This window comes from Lupinus angustifolius, chromosome LG11 (assembly GCF_001865875.1).
Source record: "Lupinus angustifolius cultivar Tanjil chromosome LG11, LupAngTanjil_v1.0, whole genome shotgun sequence".
In the NCBI taxonomy this organism is placed as follows: domain Eukaryota; kingdom Viridiplantae; phylum Streptophyta; class Magnoliopsida; order Fabales; family Fabaceae; genus Lupinus; species Lupinus angustifolius.
Window position 1 is genome coordinate 14,608,386 of NC_032019.1, and position 18,196 is coordinate 14,626,581.

At 30.9% G+C, this 18,196-nt stretch overlaps 1 protein-coding gene across 3 annotated transcripts; it reads right to left on the bottom strand.

Annotated features, from left to right (window-relative positions):
* On the bottom strand, positions 9,995 to 14,718 carry LOC109359334 (thymidylate kinase-like). 3 transcript variants are annotated; one of them, XM_019603956.1, is made up of 8 exons: positions 14,611 to 14,718; positions 14,168 to 14,230; positions 13,456 to 13,812; positions 12,334 to 12,445; positions 12,129 to 12,188; positions 11,531 to 11,635; positions 10,792 to 10,925; positions 9,995 to 10,372 (listed from the first exon to the last, which is right to left on the bottom strand). In XM_019603956.1, the coding sequence occupies exons 2-7, from the start codon at positions 14,200 to 14,202 to the stop codon at positions 10,809 to 10,811; spliced, it is 786 nt and encodes a 261-aa protein (XP_019459501.1). In that variant the 5' UTR covers positions 14,203 to 14,230; positions 14,611 to 14,718; the 3' UTR covers positions 9,995 to 10,372; positions 10,792 to 10,808. The 3 variants fall into 3 exon arrangements, with proteins under 3 accessions (XP_019459501.1, XP_019459500.1, XP_019459502.1); XM_019603955.1 differs by having other exon boundaries at positions 9,995 to 10,375; XM_019603957.1 differs by lacking the exon at positions 14,168 to 14,230 and having other exon boundaries at positions 9,995 to 10,375.

The window sequence follows — 18,196 nt, forward strand, 5'->3', positions numbered from 1 at the left end:
TTGGAGTTATTCAAAGTAAAACATAAGAACTTGTCTAAGTAGTTCAAATTCATAAGAAGTTGAGAAATATTTTCCTTATTCAAAATGATATTGTCTTCTCAAGAATTTGTTAATATTTAGTTTATGTTTCTTGTTAATTGTTTATATGAAATTCAATTCAAATCAAAACCAAAATATGTTTAACTCATTATTTGTACATTAACATGTTCATATGATTCATTCTATTAGGCAATTCATTGTGGTTCGACATAACCATGTACTATACTACAATTGCATCTTGAAAGAGGTGTAAATTGTAAAATAGTAAAGTGTTATCAATAAATTTATTTGTTGAATACACCTTTTAATATACAAAAGTGATGAAACTAACTTACTAACTTTTATTTATTGTTGTTTACATTCCGCAATTTATTTATTCTTTAATACCAATCTCCTTAAGGAAGAAGTTTGGTTTGTTAATAAAAGGAACCCAAAAGGGAGTAAATAAATAAAGGTCACTTAAATTTATTATTCTTTTTTGTTCTTTATTTATTTATTTGTTTCTAATAACTAACTATTCATCATTTTTGTACATTAGAATACCTTTAAACCGGTGTTGGAATTTATTCCACAAAACCGAGATGATATTCAAAGGTATTTAATAATTATGTAATAGAGGATTGCTTCGATACCATTGGACCGGCATTGGAATTTATTCTAACAAAACCGAGATGGGGCAAAGAAGGAATAACTTATTCACATGATTATTAAAAGTAAGTTGTCACTGGAATATTCTTGAAACCATTATACCGGCGTTGGAATTTATTTCAACAAAGCCGAGATAGCGAACAAAGAATAAAACCGAGTTCACTTACTTAATCAACTAAAAAGAAAACACACCGAATTGAGGGAATTTCCGCTTTCAACAAATTGGTGTCGTTGTCGGGGACAATTTGTTGAAGGGGAAAACCTCTCTAAAACATCTTTCAACCATATTTGTCTATTTCAATCAATGTGGAGATTATTGGAGATGTTTAAAATATGTTATTATATGAAGTCTTACATTGCCTAATATTGAAATCAAGGAAAGTGTCAATGTTATATATTGGACTCAAGTCCTTTGTCTTGCTTCGCACCAATTAGAAACACTTAACGGGTCAGACTCATTAGTGTGATAGAGTTTGTAATCTTTATTTCCAATAATATATTGATAGTCACTTAACACTCCTATGGATATAGACACAATTTCTCGAACTTCATTAATGAATTATCTCATCTTCTTCTCTTATATTTATTCTTATACCCTTTATTTGATTGTTTATGATCAACATTATACAACGATCACTACTAGTACACCAACTATTGATGACAAAAACCATACTCATGGGAAAATCTGCACAAGCATGAATACGGATCACAACTTGGTAGTGGACATTTACTATGGGTACCCACAAAAATCTGCATGCGGATACAAGCACATATATGACTAATGTTCCCATATTTCAAAATTGGTAGTGAATACTTACTATCCATACTTTGACATCCTTATCACTAACAACTTCTTTGTAGAGAACCACGTCCTGATTTATATCCCTAACACTATATATCCATTGCCCTTACTTGTGTTTAAGGACAATAGAAATGAATAGTTTCTGAAGAAAAAACATTAATAAATAATGGTATAAATATTTATTAATGCGTTCTCATTCTCAATTGGTTAATTGATGTATGTTTATATTTTTTTGGTATTACTAAAAATATTTTTTTATTTTTTTATTAGAAAATTAATCTCTTTCGGGGTTCGTGTCTACCTTCCTCAACAAGTATCATTTCTGGGAATCGAACACAACAAGTATTTCTTTCGGGTTTCGTTACACCACTAGACCCACCTTTTTAGTATTTTTTATATGATTATGTATTAAAGTTTTTCCTTCCTTGACATCTTTTCTATTGATATTTATTGCCCTTATCATCTGAGGAGCAATAATTTTCTATTCATATTTATTGCCCTTATCATCCGAGGAGCAATAATGTTTTTTTTTAACCTTTTTTCAAAACCACATTACTTGAAAATTAAATGTGAAAATTTGGTGAGGAAAAATTGGCTAGAAGTTATATCATATGAAATCTCGTAAAAATTCATAGATGTTAAATACCTATTATCAATGCTTATAATATCCTATCATCAATATTATGTTTATAAATTTATCATCATTGTATAAATCTTTATATTTTTGTGTTAATCAATAATATTTGCTCATCTATATGGACTAAACAAGTGTTATTCCTAGAGTTAAATACACCATATCATATGATTTTTGTTGTACAGTAAATCATATGAATTTACTCCATATTTAATGGGTCTCATATAAACTCTCTACATCATGTATGATAAATTTGATGTAAAATTCATAAAACTATGCTAAAAAATATTCATAATATACTTACTTGAATAACTTTGAGTTTAGATATTAAAAATATATTTTAAAATATAGTAAGTTTCTTATCTTAATTGTATATATTAATTTCTATGCATGTATTATAATATAATATTTTTATAATTAATTGCAAATAATATAATGTTTTGAAAAAAAACTTGTTTAAAAGTTCAAGTTCCTTGCTTATTTGAATGTCCACACTCAAACTTATTCAAATATATGTTGTTATTCTTTACATGTTAGCAAATGATATCTGCTCACCTTTTTTTTAATATGAAACTAATCAATTTCCTTATATGCAAATGCCTCTTCCCATAAGCCTTTTATGCATATGTAATGTTTCAGACATTTAATTTTTACTTAAAGGAAAAGTTTAGAAAAGTTGAGTAATGGGAACAAAATTTAAGATGATTCATATCGACATTAAGATTGAAATTCACATCTATATGAGAAATTAACCAAATCTTATGGACCAGTGTAACTCCTCAATTTGGATATTATTATACTAACAGAAACATATCCAATTGAAAGAAAGGATTATCCATGACATTGAAATTTTCTTAATCTATATTAAAAAAAACTTCAAATATGAAGATATTAAAATGAAAACATAACTACTTACAACTTAAAATGACATCATAAACTGGGTATTGTAGGAACTTGGCACTGTCTAATAAGGGTACGAACATTTTATAACACGCTCAAGAAATACAGGTCTTTTCAAAATAGAAAGACACAAAACAAATATCAATAACTATAAAGTACAACATACACTAGCTTGTTAGTGCAACTTCCACTTGATATTAGTTTTTCTTATAATATTAGTTTTTTTATAATATCCTAGAAATGTGAAAACTCAAGCATAATAAGATAAAAAAAAAATTAGTAATGATATAATGTCAAATTTTCAAAATTTCATATTCCTAATCATCACATGCATGAAACATCATAACACTGCAATCAATTTGCATGTGATATTAATTGTCTCAAACTTAAAGTTCATCATCAAAAGTGAAGGAGGTGCATGCCCCTTACATAGGTCCCAAAGTTTGTAAGAATGTCTTACCCATTTCTAGAACCTAACTTAGTTATAAGCTCTATCAACAATCAATATAATAAACCTCATCAACATGTTAATTAGTTGTGACATAAACCCTCTTAATATAATTACATCGGGATTAGGCCTCAAAATTTCTATAACATGAAGTATGTATATTTTAACATATATGTTAAGCAACACATATACAAACCCATAACACTTTATAACTTGTAAAAGAAAATATAAGTAAGTCCTTTGATTACCGTGATGGATGAATAAAAAAGACAAACAAATCAAATCACTGTATAATCATATAAAGATAAATATAAAAGCATATCAGAGAGCTAATACATTAATCTGACATTATATAAAGAAAGATGCCACATATCAATTCAACATATAATTATATGAAACTACTATTTTAATGTGAACTTATCAGCATATAATTATATAAAACTACTATGGTGAATATTGCAAGGCCATGACAGTATTTTCATGGAGTGTTATTTTCCCCAGTTTAGTGCTACCTAGTAGAGGTGGGTGAGTAAGGATCTTCTCCATAATGGAGAGACAAGTACTACAAAATAACACACAAAATGCAATATATAATGACACTTTTATCTTTTTATTTAGTATAAAATCACATTTTTGTCAGTAAAATATAAGGAAAAATAATCACTTGTCTATTCATTAATAGAGAGCATCTTTTTCAGAAACTTTACCGCTATCTTAGCTTATTTCTTTTCTTCCTTTTGGCTCCTAGGGTTTTCTCTTTTCTTTTTAACTATAGAGTGAGGCTCTTCTTACTCTTATTTATAAATAGGTTTAATTTCTTATTAATTAATATTGTTATATTATACTAACAATAATATATTAAAATAATATTCTATTTATTTAATTAACATTTCTTCCTATTTCAGTATAATACATTTTTTAATATTAGGAACAATGTTATCATCTTATTTATCAACACTAAAAATTCGATGTTACATTGTATTCAAAATAATTCTACATACTTCAGCTTTCTTTCTTCCTGGAGCTCCCAAGCAACTTTTGTCAAAGTCAATCATTCACAAAGAACTTTCACTAAGGGGATTGTCTTACTCCTCAGGATTTTGGTATTATGATTGACAAATCTGCAAGGCCCTTAGGTAATAAGTTAGATCATCTTTTAATTATGTCGATTCACCCTCAATGTTATGAGAAGATTCAAGGATATACTTTCTTAGTTGAGAGACAAGAAAGATCTTATGGAGATTCAACAACTCTGTAGACAAGTCTATTTGATAAGCAATTGCTCCAACAAAATTTAAGAAGATCGAAAGGATTGAGAAAAGAGTGATTTATCTTTTTGACAAGAATTGCTCTGCCTATCCCATTGGTGAGGTGACCCTAAGAAGTACATGGTATCCTTCCTAAAACTCAACAAGTTTTCTTTTATCAACATAACTCTTTTGTCTACTCTAAACATCAAGCATCTTTCTTTAATCAACTTAATGTTTCTTGTAGTCTCAGACACTAGATTAAAACCTAAATGGGCTTCATCTCCAACCTCAATCTAACAACGTGGGAATCTACATTTTCGTCCATGGGGGCTTCATAGTGTGTCATTCCAATACTAGAATGGTAACTATTATTGTAAATAACTTCTACCAGAGGTAAGTGTTTATCCCAACTACCCCTAATCTAAATCAGAAGCTCTATGTAACATTCCAAAAATTAATAAATTGAATTCTTGTTAATTAGTATGTATGGTTTTGTGCTTTTATGAAATGCTTGATGTATGATCTTTTTTAATGTATAGTATTAGTTAAAAAGAATAGGATTAGAGTAGACTAATATAATAATTAGTTAAGGAATAAATGAAATATATTTTTATCAAATAATTAATAGAGAATTAGATTATAAATAAGAGTAAGGAGTCTCACCAATAGGTTAAAAAATAGAGACTAAGGAGATTAAAGAAGGGGCAATGTTTCTCCATTAATCTATTATCATATAATACAAGAACCCTACAAATCTAAAATTGTGTGAGTATGTGGTGATTGGGAATTAGTTATATCAATTGTTATGGTTGATTTTTTTGAAACACTAATTTCTCTTTTACCTTTTATGTTTGGAAAATTTATGTACTTATTATAGTTAGGAATGTCCTATTTTTTTTAAGTTTTAATATTCAAGTGTTAATGAGATTTTTATCTCACTATATTTAGGTTTTGACATTTCTAGAATCTTGTAAGAAATGAGTCAGTACCATGTGAATGAAATGTAAATAAACAATTGTAATACATGATAGCTTATTGCTATTTGTTAGTTTTTATCTTGTTATTTTAAGGTGGCAAATATAATAAGGATATTTTAAGACTTTATTCTTATCCACTTTAATCAAAATATAATTTTGTATGTTGATTTAAGTTAATAATACTTATGTTTATATTTTAATATTTTATGTTTAAGGTATTTTTCCTATTCATTAAGATAGAATTAATGCTACATATTATTGTTTTCCAATTGATATGTTTCCATTAGGTTAATGTTATCGAAATTGAGGTGTTATATTTTTCATATCGGCGCAGTTCAATTCATTTCGTACTGAGTAAAGCTTTTAAATTCATTTCGTATTGAGTAAAGCTTTTAAATTGGCATTAGGAACTTGATAGAGTCTTTTAGTGTTTCGTTTTTTGTTCCTAGTCTTCTAAATATTGTAAATATTTGTTCCTAGTCTCCTCTATTCCATTATTTCCGGTAGAGTTTTTTTGTTCCTTTTTTTAAGTGTTATTAATGATCCTTTAATGTTAGCCAACACATATTTAGAGCATGCAAAATTTGTTGAACAAGGACCTCAGAACATGGTAAATCATCCAAATGAGGAGTAAAAGGCTATGAGGTTTGAACAAGGACTGAAATCTAATATCCGAAATATAATGGGTACTTTTTAAATCAAATATTACTCTACATATTTGTTGAACAAATGCTTGATTGTATAACAATCAAAACAAGAAGTGGGGGACAGAAAGACAAGAGAAATGGCAAGTGTGAAACAACAAAAGTATGGAGGAATGTTTCTGATGAACTTCAAGCCTAGACCTGGCATTAGAAAAGGAAAAAAAAAACCTATGTACAAAGTTGAACATAATAACCAAATGCGATGGAAATGTGGTAAGATCTTGCCTTTTTGAAGTGGGAAAAGATTATACTTGCACTCAACCTGGACACATTGGAAATGATTGCTCCTGACTAAAGACGTAAAACCTATCCTACCAAAGACCCCAAGCCACAGGGACAACCTATGCTCTTAGTGGGGAGATGACTACTAAATTAAATAATTTTGATCTAAAGTACATGCACAATTAGGAGAAAACTTTTAGTTGTATTGTTTAATTTTGGAGCTACACATTCCTTCAATTCTCAAAATTATGAGTTTTGAGTAGGTGAGGTGAAATTTCTAGGGCATGTAATATCTTACGAGGATGATTTAGTAGACCCAAATAAGATTAATGTAGTGTTGTAGTGGGAACAACCCAAGAGCGTTATTGAGATTAAGAGCTTCCTTGGTTTAGCTTATTACTATACAAAATTCATTCATAAATTTTATCTTTTGGCTTTGCATTTGACTAATTTGACCCATAAGGGAGTGCTTTTTGTATGGACTCAAGAATGTGGGGAAAGTTTCCTGAAGCTTAAGAAAAGATTGGTCTGGAAATTTTCTAGACCTATTAGATGATTTCAAAGTTTGTAGTGACGTGTCCAAGTATGGGTTAGGAGGTGTAGTTATGCAAAATAAAAAGGTGTTAGCTTATTCTTTTATGTAACTTAGACCTCATGAGATAATCTACCCTACTCTTGATTTGGATCTTGTGGTTTTAGTTTTTTCCTTAAAGATTTTGGAGATTTATTTGTATGATGTTAAATTTGAGGTGTTTAGTGACCATAAGATAACTTAGTGTCGTGGATGCTCAACTCTTCTACACAACTTTGATAAATTAAGGACTGTGTAGCTCCATCATCAAACAATACAATTAAAAGTTTTTTCCCTTAATTATGCACATACCTTGGATCAGAGTACCATAATCCAGACAGGAGCACATCTTTTGTCACAAAAAGTGTAACTCCATATGTCACTTTCTCTGATTGGTCAGAAAATACATCATTAAAATTTAAACTTAAATATATATTTTTCAACCAATCAAAACAAGTGCAACATAGAGTGACACACTATTTTGGTACAACATAGGTTGACCCAATCCAGATACATTCTTCTCACAAAGAGTATAGCCTCTGTCTGAGGCTTGTAGTCTTTGGTTGGACAGAGTCTTCATTGTTAGCCATGCACAATCATTTGCAGTATCCAGGCTGAGGGAAAAGGTAGCATTTTCCTTGTCCAAGAAGGCAAGGTCTTCCTCCATGAGTCTTTCCATAGTTCCCACATATCTGGTTATTTTGCTCAACTTTCGACTGAGGTTGACATCCTTTTCCAATATTAGGTCTTGTCTTGAAGTTCTTCCTAAGCTTTCTTTCAACACTTTTATTGTATCATACTTGTCACTTCTCGAGTATTTTGTCTTCACTACTTTCGTGAATGCTTATGTAATCAAACATTTCTTCACCAATGTATATTTATCTTTGATAACAAAAGCTCTCACTATATTTGGATGTTGGATTTCAATTCTTGCTCAAACTTCATAGTCAACCACTCCCCATTTGGATGGTTCTCTCGGTATTGAGAAAACTTTGAGAGATCATAAAATTTTGCTATATATTGTCCTAAACACATGTTCCCTTGCTTCAATTGCAAGAATCCAGCTTCCTTCTCATTCCTTACATGATGGGGAAAATATTTTCCGAATAATGTTGATCGAAAGATCTCTTAAGTGACATAAGTCTCGAGAGCATCAAGTCTCCCTCGATCACTCCTTAACTAGTGTTCCACCTTGATCACTCAAGTATTTAGAATATTTGGAATAGTAGAAACAAATAAAGGAAGACTACAAGACTTTATCAATTTCATAATCTCCGGTTTAAAATTGGTTGACTCTTATCATAGTTAAAACTGAATCAAACTACTCTTAAACCAAAAATATAATAGCTCAATTTAGTTATTATTATACTAGCAAAAACATATCATATTGAGTCAAAAGATTACCCATAGCACTGAAATTCTCATAGTGTATATTAGGCATCATGTATCATGAAAATATACATACTTATATTTTAAGATTACATCATGTATTGGACATATCTAGGGATGTTAAGAATAATATCTTATGACGCCCTCAAGAAATACACATCTATTCAAAATAAAATAAAAGCACAACAAAATAAGTATCAATACTATAAAGTATTACAGTTTCTTCTAACTATACGAGACACATTTCTTAGAAGATCTTATAATTGTTAAAACTAAGTATAGTGAGATAAAAATATGAATAACACTATAATGTAAAATCTTTAAATTTTGACATTCTTAGTTGTCACAAGTATAAAAAATGTCCATTAAAAAATGGTAAAAGAGAGATGACAATATTTTCACTTTATTTCATAATATAGTTGATGTCTCATAATTTAAATACAAATAATTGGAAAATAAGTTAGATACATCATGACATTTCAATCAATTTGTATGTGATATTAGTTGTGCATAATTGAAAGCTTGCACACAACATATATGAGGTGTTTGTCCTTCACTCACTCAGTGATCCAAGTTTGTAGAAATGTCTTACCTCATTTTCTGAAATAAGTTTGTCATCATACAATTAAGAAATTGTTTGCGTGTGACCATATTAATCAATGGATTCTAAGATCCCTTAAAAGATCAATATAATTGAATCATACACACATCAACAATCAATATAATTGAATCATAAATCTTTTCAAGTGTCAATAATTATACCATAAATCTCATCAACATCTCAATTGTGACATAAACCCTCTCAATATAGTTACATCAGAATTACACCTCAAAATTTCTATAACATGAAGAATGTATATTATTTTAACATATATATTAAGCAATAAATGTATATATAACATTCAATAACGGACAATAAGTAACTCTTTTCATTATCGTGATGCGTGAATAAAAAAGACCAGCTAATCAATTCAGTGTATAATCATATTAAAAAAAACCAAATCACATCTTATATATATATATACATAGTTTAAAATCTATGTAATAACAGTGCAAGTTTTTTAGATTATCGACACATCATCCACCATTAATTTATAATATTTTTATTTGAAAGTCAATACTAGTTAACATGCTTACACTCACATCAAATTGGCCTTTCCCATGTGAAACACTACTGAATTTAATGATTAAAAAACTTGAAATCTATTTATGGCTAATAAATAAAGCAAGGGTGACATTTTGTTAGATAATAAATAAGTTTACATCACAATGGGATTTGAAACTGTAAATAATCCTCACACCAATTTGTCTTTTCCCATAATATTTTCCTACTCATGCAACAAGTTGAAATATTTTTTATTGTATCAATATAATCATAATCTCTGCCACTATTGTTATTGATGTGGTAAGGGTAATAATGTAAATATCCATTATCACAGTTGTAACTAGTGCTCAATAGACAACAAAGTATTAACCCCAAATGTCACCACACAAAAAAAACACTAACCCAAACATCCAAAATATTCAATGTAGACAATAGGAAATTTAAAACATAAATTACTAAACTGTGGCCTAAGGCTAATAAAACAATGGTAACATTTTGTGGTAGATAAATAAATCTACATCACTGTTGGAATTTGAAACTCTAAATCCTTGCACCAGTATGGCTTTTTCCCATAATGTTTTACTTCCCATACTGGAGATAGGAAACACCACTGATATAGTCTCAATGCAGGTCAACTTCTATGAAATTTAGACATATAGAAGATCACATCATGGTTACAGAAGCTGCTGCATGAAAAACACAATTGTTGAATAGGGAGTTTTTGATTCCTTCCAACTTGAACAAATTCTAAATTGTCTAGGAGCAGAAGTCTTCAAATTACTTAGCAAACAAATTTCTAATTATAGGAAATTATCCTTTCTTGTTTGAGAAATGACACCAACTTTCATAAGAGTTTATGTTGTAAAGGTAAGTTTAATGATAACATAAACCCAAAGGAGTACATGTAATGACAACATAGACTTCGAGTGAGTAAATGACTGACAACATAACATCGAGAAATTGGTGTAATATGTGAAACAAGAGAACGCCGAGTTTAACTAAGTCACACCTGTGTATAGTTTTCCCTCCAGATAATGATATGCAGGAATGAAGCAACCAGAATTACATATGAATGGGTTTTAGTGTTCAGACCAAGTTATACCTGTCAAGAGTACAAGTCTATTTAGACCACAAGAGGGAAAGGGGTTTTCCGTTCTGACATCCGGTGACACAGTTAAGTACTATCTCTTGCAATTGCTCCTCCACATCTTCTATGGGTTGGCAAGCATCTACAACCTGAATCAAGCCAGTGAAAAAAGAAAGGAAGAACAAAAATAAGAACAAAGAAAATGTTCACATGTGGTTCAACCCCTTGCCTTGGGGATCTTGACAGCTTTGAAATAGTAAAATGGCAGCAGAGAAGGCATACATGGCTAATAAAACAATAACCAAGCCTTTTCCTACTAGATGAGATCAACTACATCAATCAAGCAATAATACAACACCATAGATTTCTATCGTAAAGCATGTCTACAGGCAAACCATTAACTACTAAATCTTTCTCAACAATTTCGCCTACAGTTTTTCTAGTCTCCCTTTGCCTTTAGTGATTAGGCTACCCTCCATTTGATATACTTACCTAATTAGGAGTTAGGACTTCTATAGAGCCTCTTCATCTATGCTCAAACCACCTAAAGTGAGATTCTATTGTCACTTCTACAATAGATGATATCTCCACTTTCTCTCTAATCTATTTATTATTAATCCTTTCCTATCATATCTAATATTTCGACTCATCGGCATTCTCATCTCTACTATATAGAGCTAATAGAAAGCTACAACAAAACACTAGTATCAGAAATGTTAATTTCAGAGGAAAGCCACTGTTCATAACCAATTACCTTCCAGGATGCATCATGAAGATCTTTGAAACTTTCAGCCACTTTCTTCTGAAAGTCTAGCTTTTCATATCTCTCACCTCCATAACCTCCTCTTTCTGAAGCTTTCTGGCATATATTGAATATGCAGAGAATAAAATAAGTAAAAACAGGTAACATACACGAATATACCTGGCCCCAACATGCTAGACAATAACAGGAAATAAGATCAGAAAATCCATGTGTTTGTAGTGCCAAAGGCTAATGCAGGTAATATCAAGTATGTAATTTATAAACAAGACAGCTCATCTGAATAGTAGGACATAACCACTCTCGTCAAACAAAGTAATACATATAACTTGTGTATTATCAGCTCCATCCCTTCTTTCTTCAAAACTTACTCAACAGCATGAAAAATGGAAAATGAGAGCAAAAAAACGTTTTTCAGAAAATAAGTACAGCTTTAAAAGAACAACTTGTTACCTGTATGAAAGAAAATCAAACTAATTGAGAAGAAATTTTGTTTCAAGCAGTTCTGATAATCAAAGCAGCTTTCAGATGGTGCCTAAAAAACTAACACAACAAAGGACTAATAGTTGGCTGCACGACAATTGTTGCTTACCTCTGGTGATATGTCAAGGTATGCTACCAGATCTGGAGCAAGCAACCCAATCTCTGGGGCCTACAAAAAATAAGATTCATTGAGAGAACATTACATTATACATTATGCGCACTCTAAATTATACTGGAATGGAAGACCCCATGGAAGTCAACGTGTTATGCAATAATCTTTTTGGCCAAGAAAAAAAAGGCTGTATATGCTTTACCTTACACCATTCAATATCAAGTCCCTTGGCAGCTGAGAAAGCAACACCAGAATAAGAATAACGGTCAACAATGAGGGTTGTTCCAGTTTTCAGTTTAGTTTCCATCAATGACCTGCAAATACAACAAATGCGCTTTGAATGTAGATCTACAACATCAAAATATATATTTTCAAGCAAACAATATAACTCATCCATATAAACAACTTAACAGTTATAAACTGTATATTCATACAGCAGTATTGCAAATTCTCTATCATATTCACATACTACATAATAGACTACAAAAACTTGATTTAAGATATTCATATTACAAAGTAATGTTGAAATTTTACTTGTCATCCACAAGTTACATGTCATTATATCACCAAAGACAGAACAGCCAGATTATTGTTCATTTAAGCTATGTCACCAGCTTGTTGCATTATTCCAAGAAAATTTGTAGTTATTGGAGCAAAAGAAATTTTCCAGTTCAACTACATGTTCAAAGGTATAGGCGTATAGCTGACGCAGTACAGGGCCAATGGTACTTTGCAAGAGAAATCTCTTGCTCCCATGAGCATGAGAATCTCCTTATTCTTCCCTTGGAGCTAATGGTCCGACATATTGCATATATGCACAGTGCGTGCAAATGCACAATATTGTGTATTACAACACCAGTAGTGAATCAACACAACTTGCTTCTGATTATGAAAAACATATCTTCATCCCATATCACAAAGTTTTACTTATTTATTTGGCTTCCAAAGTCATCCTGGCAGCGCTAGTTTTCCATTTCATTAAAAGGATTGATTTAAATTCTTAAGTAATGGTAGGACTTCTGCTTCATTCTTCATAGTTATAGTTTTCTTAATCTACTTTCCAGCTCATAAGCTAAACATTCAATATCCTAAATCAAGAACTTGCTTTATTCTTCCCATGCTATTTTTTACAAATGACTGTCACATTTAAACCTCCTAAGACCCAATCCACTTCTCACTACCACAAGTTTTCAGAAACTATCAGCAGAATTCAAACATAATTGCAGACCACAAATTTCATAAGAAAAGTCCAGAATGATGCACGTGACGAAGTGTAACTTAACTAATTATAAGTATCTGAAAGATAAAACAAAAGCATACAAACCTCTTTTCCCAACGATTAGCACTGAAGAAAAGATGAATGGTGTGATCATCCAATTGTGATGCATTAGTAAGATAGGCTGATATCATTTGCCCAACATCTGTGGTTCTGTCGGGAAATCTCCATAATTCAGCAGAGATTCCATGCCCTTCCAGGTAGGACACTAGTCTGCTACATTGAGAAGACTTCCCAGAACGATCCAAGCCTTCTAGGACAACCAAGGCACCTCTAGACTCCTTTTTGTTGCCCTCTATGGCATAATTAAGATTACCTTCCATTTTTATCTGCCTAGAAAAACACTTGGACGGAAATTTCACTTTAAAATACAACGAACTCTGCAACAGTAATGCTCGGAAACTCCTGCAAATTAAACACAAATCCTTCTAGAAGCAAAAAAATATTTTAATTTTTAAAAAAAGAACATTACCAACTACCCCATATGATTTGTTCATTAGATGAGAGATCTTTGGTACAAAGATTGAAATTAAAACTGCATGTCTTTGCATTTTCTTCCAGAAAAAAAAGAACTATTTCAGTTACTGGAGCACTATTCTGGGTTGAGTAAAATTATAAGAAAGTATTAAAAAAATATTAAAAATTAGTGAGAGGCCCTAATCAAATTTTATCATTACAACACTATATCAGCAAAAGGAAATAAATATGTTTAAGCAAATCTGATTGGAAGTTAAAAACAAAAGGAGCAAAGAAATATTACAGTGGAGAGGGTCTGATGCAAGTGCCATATATCATAACCTCACTAATTCCTTAAACTGAAATACTGAACCAAAACAAACAAAGAAAAACAAAAGGGAAATTAAAATATCTACCAAATTTAAGGGAAAAGGTTCCAAATTCAATAATTAATAGTCAAACTAATATGAAAATGTTCCCAAATCAACCTACAAGTTAGCTCAAGCAAATCACAGGAGAACGTTTCAGTCAGGCATTTTATCAAGCAGGTTAGAAGCAAAATTAAAAACACATATTTTTTAACTTAGATGGATTGGTTAGGAGTTAAAATAATGAAATTAGATGAATTATGAATAACATTTAATCAGAAAATTAAAGAAAAAAGAGAATGCACAAAGTAAGAGGTGGGAAGAAATAATGTTGGGGTAAGTAATGAGAGGAAGAGAAGGTTTTCTAGGCAGTACATACTTGAAAGGAGCAGCGGAGAGCACAGTGGGTGGTGGCTATGTCGTAGTGTTGGTAACTTGGTTTGCAAAAGTGAAAAAGGAGATTTTAGCACCTACGAATCAAGAGTCATTACCACAAAGAAGAGCAACTCTCACTTGTGGGTAAGCATGAGTCGGGTTAGATCAGATAAGGTTTCTTTAGACGACTCTAAATATTAATTAGATCATTTTTTCTTAATTTGGATTTGACCTGAGACTCGAAGCTAACTCGACCAAATAATGACCTGGTCAGCCTACGAATATGAACCCAACCCTAAACATGATTAAATATAATGCATAATTCTTTTTAAAAAAGTTTTCTCAATATTATTATTTATTATTATAAATATATAATTTGACATATAGAATGATATGTGTATATATATTATTAATCATGTATATGATAAAAAAAATTAGAGAATGAATGACAAAGAGATGTCATTACGATGTAGTAATTGAATACAGACACATACAACAAACATGATGAGTGGGTAATATAGGACGGGTCCGAGGCAGGTCATGATTGCCCCGCTTCCGACCCTAAATATTGATTGGGTCTAAGTTTTAAATCTGAATTCAACCATAGATCCAACGAGACCCAATCTTGTTTGGTCTCGATCATGGACAAGTCGGGTGAATGGGTAGGATCATGGACCGGGTTAGGCCGGATAAGGTTTTCCTTAGACGACTCTAAATATTGATTAGATCATTTTTTTAACTTGGATCCGACCTTAGACTCGAAGCTAACTCGACCAAATATCGACCGGGTCAGCCTACGAACATGAACCCGACCCTAAACCCGATTAAATATAATGCATAATTCTTTTTAAAAAAGTTTTCTCAATATTATTATTTAATGTTATGAATATATAATTTGACATATTGAATGATATGTGTATATATATTGTTAATCATGTATATGATAACAAAATTAGAGAATGAATGACAAAGAGATGTCGTTACGATGTAGTAGTTGAATACAGACACATACAAACATGATGAGTGGGTAATATAGGATGAGTCCGGGGCAGGTCATGATTGCCCCGCTTCCAACCCTAAATATTGATTGGGTCTAAGTTTTAAATCCGAATTCAACCCTAGATCCAACAAGACCCAATCGTATTTGGTCACGATCATGGACAAGTCGAGTGAATGGGTAGGTCAGGTCTTGCTCACCCCTACTATGAGGGCTAAATCTATTCATCCAATTTGACCTGTTCATAATTGAATGTGAATATTGTCAAATTTCATTGGATGTTAACCGATTTTGGGTTCAATAATTAGAACAATTCTGGCCGGTTAAGGAATTCAGATGACACTACCTAATTCGTCTCATTAGTCATTATCATCAATAACTTCTATTTGTGTATAATATCCAATTGTGTATATGGTAATAATATTTATTTATCTCTAAAGTAGATAATGTATTTTGTTACAATAATCTATCTATAGATGTAAATTTATATTTTTAATAGTGTTTTTTTAGTTATTTAGGATATTGTTTTGCAATTGATTTTGTGATAATGTGTAAATCATTTCATATGTCTTTAATTCTCAAACATTTTCATCACATATACATATATGTAAATAATTAATAGAATATATGCATATATATCATTTCATATATTAAATTATATATTCATAATAATAAAGTAATATTGATAATACTTTATCCAAAAGTGAAATATATCATATTTAATCGGATTTCAAAAGCTAATTAGGTTGACGTTTAGGTTAGGTTAGACTTAAAGTTTAAATCCTAATTCAGATTCAAAAAATAATATCATCAATATTTAAGATCAAGGTAGCAATAAGCCTCATCTAAATGTTATCTCCTACTAACTATTGCCAAAATTCCATTTTCTTCTTATTTTAGCATTTTCATTTTTAATATGTACAAAAGAAGTATTAGCTACATTTTTATTTTCTTTTGATGTTTACCCTTATTGTAGTGTGATAATGATGAGTATGAAATTGTTAAGGATATTTTGGTCAAAATATATTATTTTATATTAGTAACCAAGACAATAATTGCATTTTGAAAGTGTTCAGCTCAAGTCTTGTGTATTTGAGAATTGGAGGAAGAGAAATTTCTAATGAGAAATTTTATGAGTTTGTTTGTGTTTTTCAACTTCATCACGCTTCTTTCAATTACGAGATCAAAAGAATGGAAGCATCATTGACCCAATTGCGTGTAGGCTTTATGAGTCATGATACTGTCCATCCTCGATTTGACTTATGGAGGAGAATATTGTTATTATTATTAGAGTGGGAGGATCTCACAAATGGACTGTGTGACATGTAACATCCTCAAAAGTATTAGCACATATTTAGATTTAGATTAGAGTGTTAAGATTTAGTTTGTTAAATTCTAATATCATTATAAATAAAGTTACATGATAAGTATTCAAATGATCATATTTTATACACTATTTTTTATGGCACTTTAATTATTTAATCAACTCAAATTATACTAATATATAATTAAAACTTGTTTAAATGGCAAATCTCACCTCTAAAGTATTTTGTAGGCTTAATCCGGAGGAATTATGGCAAAAAGACAAGTATTGAAAAAAAGAAAAATTTAGCCATGACATGTCGGAGTAAAATCACGTTAACACATACGTACACTGTTAGATCAGGCAGAAATTTTGATATGTTGTTCTTGACTGATGAGGCTTCAATGTGGACGGTCTGATCGTCAAAATGAGCAAAAATCTTCCACATAATGCAGGTTTACACACTCAGCACAAACAACAGCAAATTTCAGCATTTTGCTACTATTTCATCTATGCTCAGCGAACGGAGGTGCGCCCACGTGAGTTTGCGCACTGAAATGTCTCTCCGGAGGTGCACCCAGCGCACAAGAGGTATGCTGAGCGCTGGAAATAGCACCAGAACACTATTTAAATACTTCCAACTCAAATCATTAGACATACACTTTGTAATATTGAATTGTAAAACTTATTTTCGTTGTTTTAGGGAGTTTATCTTACTTAGATCGTGGGAACTAAGTGTAAGCATTATAGAAGTTAATCTATGCTCATTTGTGAGTGGTTCTACCATCCCAGGAGTTTTGTATTGACTCTATCTTGCTTGCATTGTGTGAACATGAATAACTAAGTACTCCCTTGTTGGGAAGATGATGGAATGGATAGGAAGTAGGAATAATGAGGATTGTTGATATTCATGGAGGAGCCGACACTTCTCCATGAAATCAAGTTTCGAATTCCATTTTTATCGAGTTATGTATGAAAATGTGTAATTAGATTGCTTCTTAGTTAGGATTAGTTTATGTATTCATTGATGTATTTTGGATTTCATTTATGAATGAAATTTATATGATTTTTATGGATTATTCTTGCTGCACTTTTAATGGCTACTAAGCATTTGACGAAATGCATAGTCTGATTTTGTAAAAAGAACCTTGTGAAGAAATTTCGGTTCGAAATCCGAAGCAAATAATTCATCATTTATGCATAAAACTAGATGTAGTTACATGTTTAATTGTCACAACAAATACCATTGACTCATATGTTTGCTAGACATATAATCATATTTGTATTGAA